At 39.0% G+C, this 1,671-nt stretch overlaps 1 protein-coding gene across 1 annotated transcript; it reads right to left on the reverse strand.

The window, feature by feature from the left end:
- Positions 1 to 452: 452 nt before the first annotated feature.
- Positions 453 to 1,232, reverse strand: LOC136802018 (uncharacterized). The gene has a single exon (XM_067058719.1). It carries the CDS (start codon positions 1,230 to 1,232, stop codon positions 453 to 455), a length of 780 nt encoding a protein of 259 aa, XP_066914820.1.
- Between the last annotated feature and the right edge of the window lie 439 nt (positions 1,233 to 1,671).

Here is a 1,671-nt window from a genome sequence, read left to right on the forward strand (position 1 = left end):
ACTGAGGAATCGTGTGATAGGCAGTGTTAAGCAATTTCAATGTAATGAAATATGTTTCATTTTAAGAATTATTACTATAAATAATAAGAATTTCACAATTATTACCATGAGAGTTATTACCCCTTTGGAACCATTATTTTCTTTGTTGTTCATTAGATATCAATTATTATTATTATTGTTATTTTATTTAACAGTAATATTAAAATAATTTTCAGGTAGTCAAAATGAAAACAAATTGAAATTATCAGTGTAGAGGTGTTTTGTTTGTTTATCAAATTCAGTGAGTTTTTAGAATAATGTTAAGTATAGGTTTTTAAGCTGTGGTGTTCCAATTTCGGAAACATTTTTAAGACAGAGCAATTATAGAGTTCCAAACTATTTTCTTTAAAATTCGTTCACTATAGAAAGATTCAAGAGCATTTATAGCCAAACCTACAAAAATAGGATATATTTCAATGTGTTAACGAGTTCCAATTTTCATAAATGTTCTGAAATTGCGGAGGGAATAAGTGTTTGAATTCACTGACGCTTCGAGCAGTTAGAGTTGGAAGGTATTCCCTTCTCCATCTATCCCAGAATTGTTGAGTGATTGACTGGACTTGTTTCCAGCACTTTCTTGGAGTCACATTGTCATTGTAAGTGATGCATGTTGGAAGTAGAGTAGAAGCTCTTCCAATGATAAAGTGGTTTGGAGTTAGCGCGTCCAGGTCAGACGTGTCATCACTGACTGACGTTAGTGGTCTGCTGTTGAGAAGGGCTTCTACTTCAGTGAGGATTGTCAAGAGGCCATGATGATCGCATTGAGTGGACGTCTTTACACTTCGAACCATCCGTTCCCATACCCCACCCATGTGTGGGGATTCTGGAGGGTTGAATTCCCATTCAATGCTTTGACGTCTCAAGCTTCGGTCGATCTTGGAGTCCATACGTTCTAGTTCCTTCTTGAGTTCATTGTTTGCTCCTTTAAAGTTTGTCCCACAGTCGGAACGAATTAGCTTTGGGCTTCCTCTCCTACAAATGAAGTGTTCCAATACGTTGATGAAGTCGTCTGATTCTAAGGATGGTGCAACTTCTAGGTGAATTGCTCGTGTTGTGAGGCAGGTGAATATGCATCCCCAACGCTTTACACGGCTTCGCAGTACCTTGACGAGTATCGGACCAAAATAATCAACACCCGTGTGATAGAACGTAGGCGTTGATACGATTATTCGGTCTTCTGGTAAGTGTCCCATCTTTGTAAATTATGGTTTGGCGTTTAGCTTTTGACATGTGATGCATGATTATATGATCTGTCTACACATGGCTCTTCCACCGATAATCCAGTAACGCTGCCGAACGAAGGAGTGACAACATGTGCTCTTTTCCGACATAGTGGAATTGGTTGTGAAACTTTCTGCCCAGTAAGATGACAGCAGGGTGTTTGGCTGGTAGGACGATTTGATGCTTGGATGCATAGGGAAAGTCTCTGTACTTTAGTCTACCACCGACACGCATAACTCCTTGATCATCTATGAAGACATCAAGTTTCTTTAGAGAACCTTTCAGTTGACGTCCTTCTTGGATTTGCTTCATTGCATCTGGGAAGAATTCGTTTTGGATGAGTTTGACAAGCTGGTGCTCACTTGACTCTTCTTGTTGTAGAGTTGGTTGATAAGTTGAACTTGATGAGAT

Source organism: Clytia hemisphaerica, unplaced genomic scaffold, assembly GCF_902728285.1.
Source record: "Clytia hemisphaerica strain Z4C2 unplaced genomic scaffold, Clytia hemisphaerica genome assembly, whole genome shotgun sequence".
NCBI classification, from domain to species: domain Eukaryota; kingdom Metazoa; phylum Cnidaria; class Hydrozoa; order Leptothecata; family Clytiidae; genus Clytia; species Clytia hemisphaerica.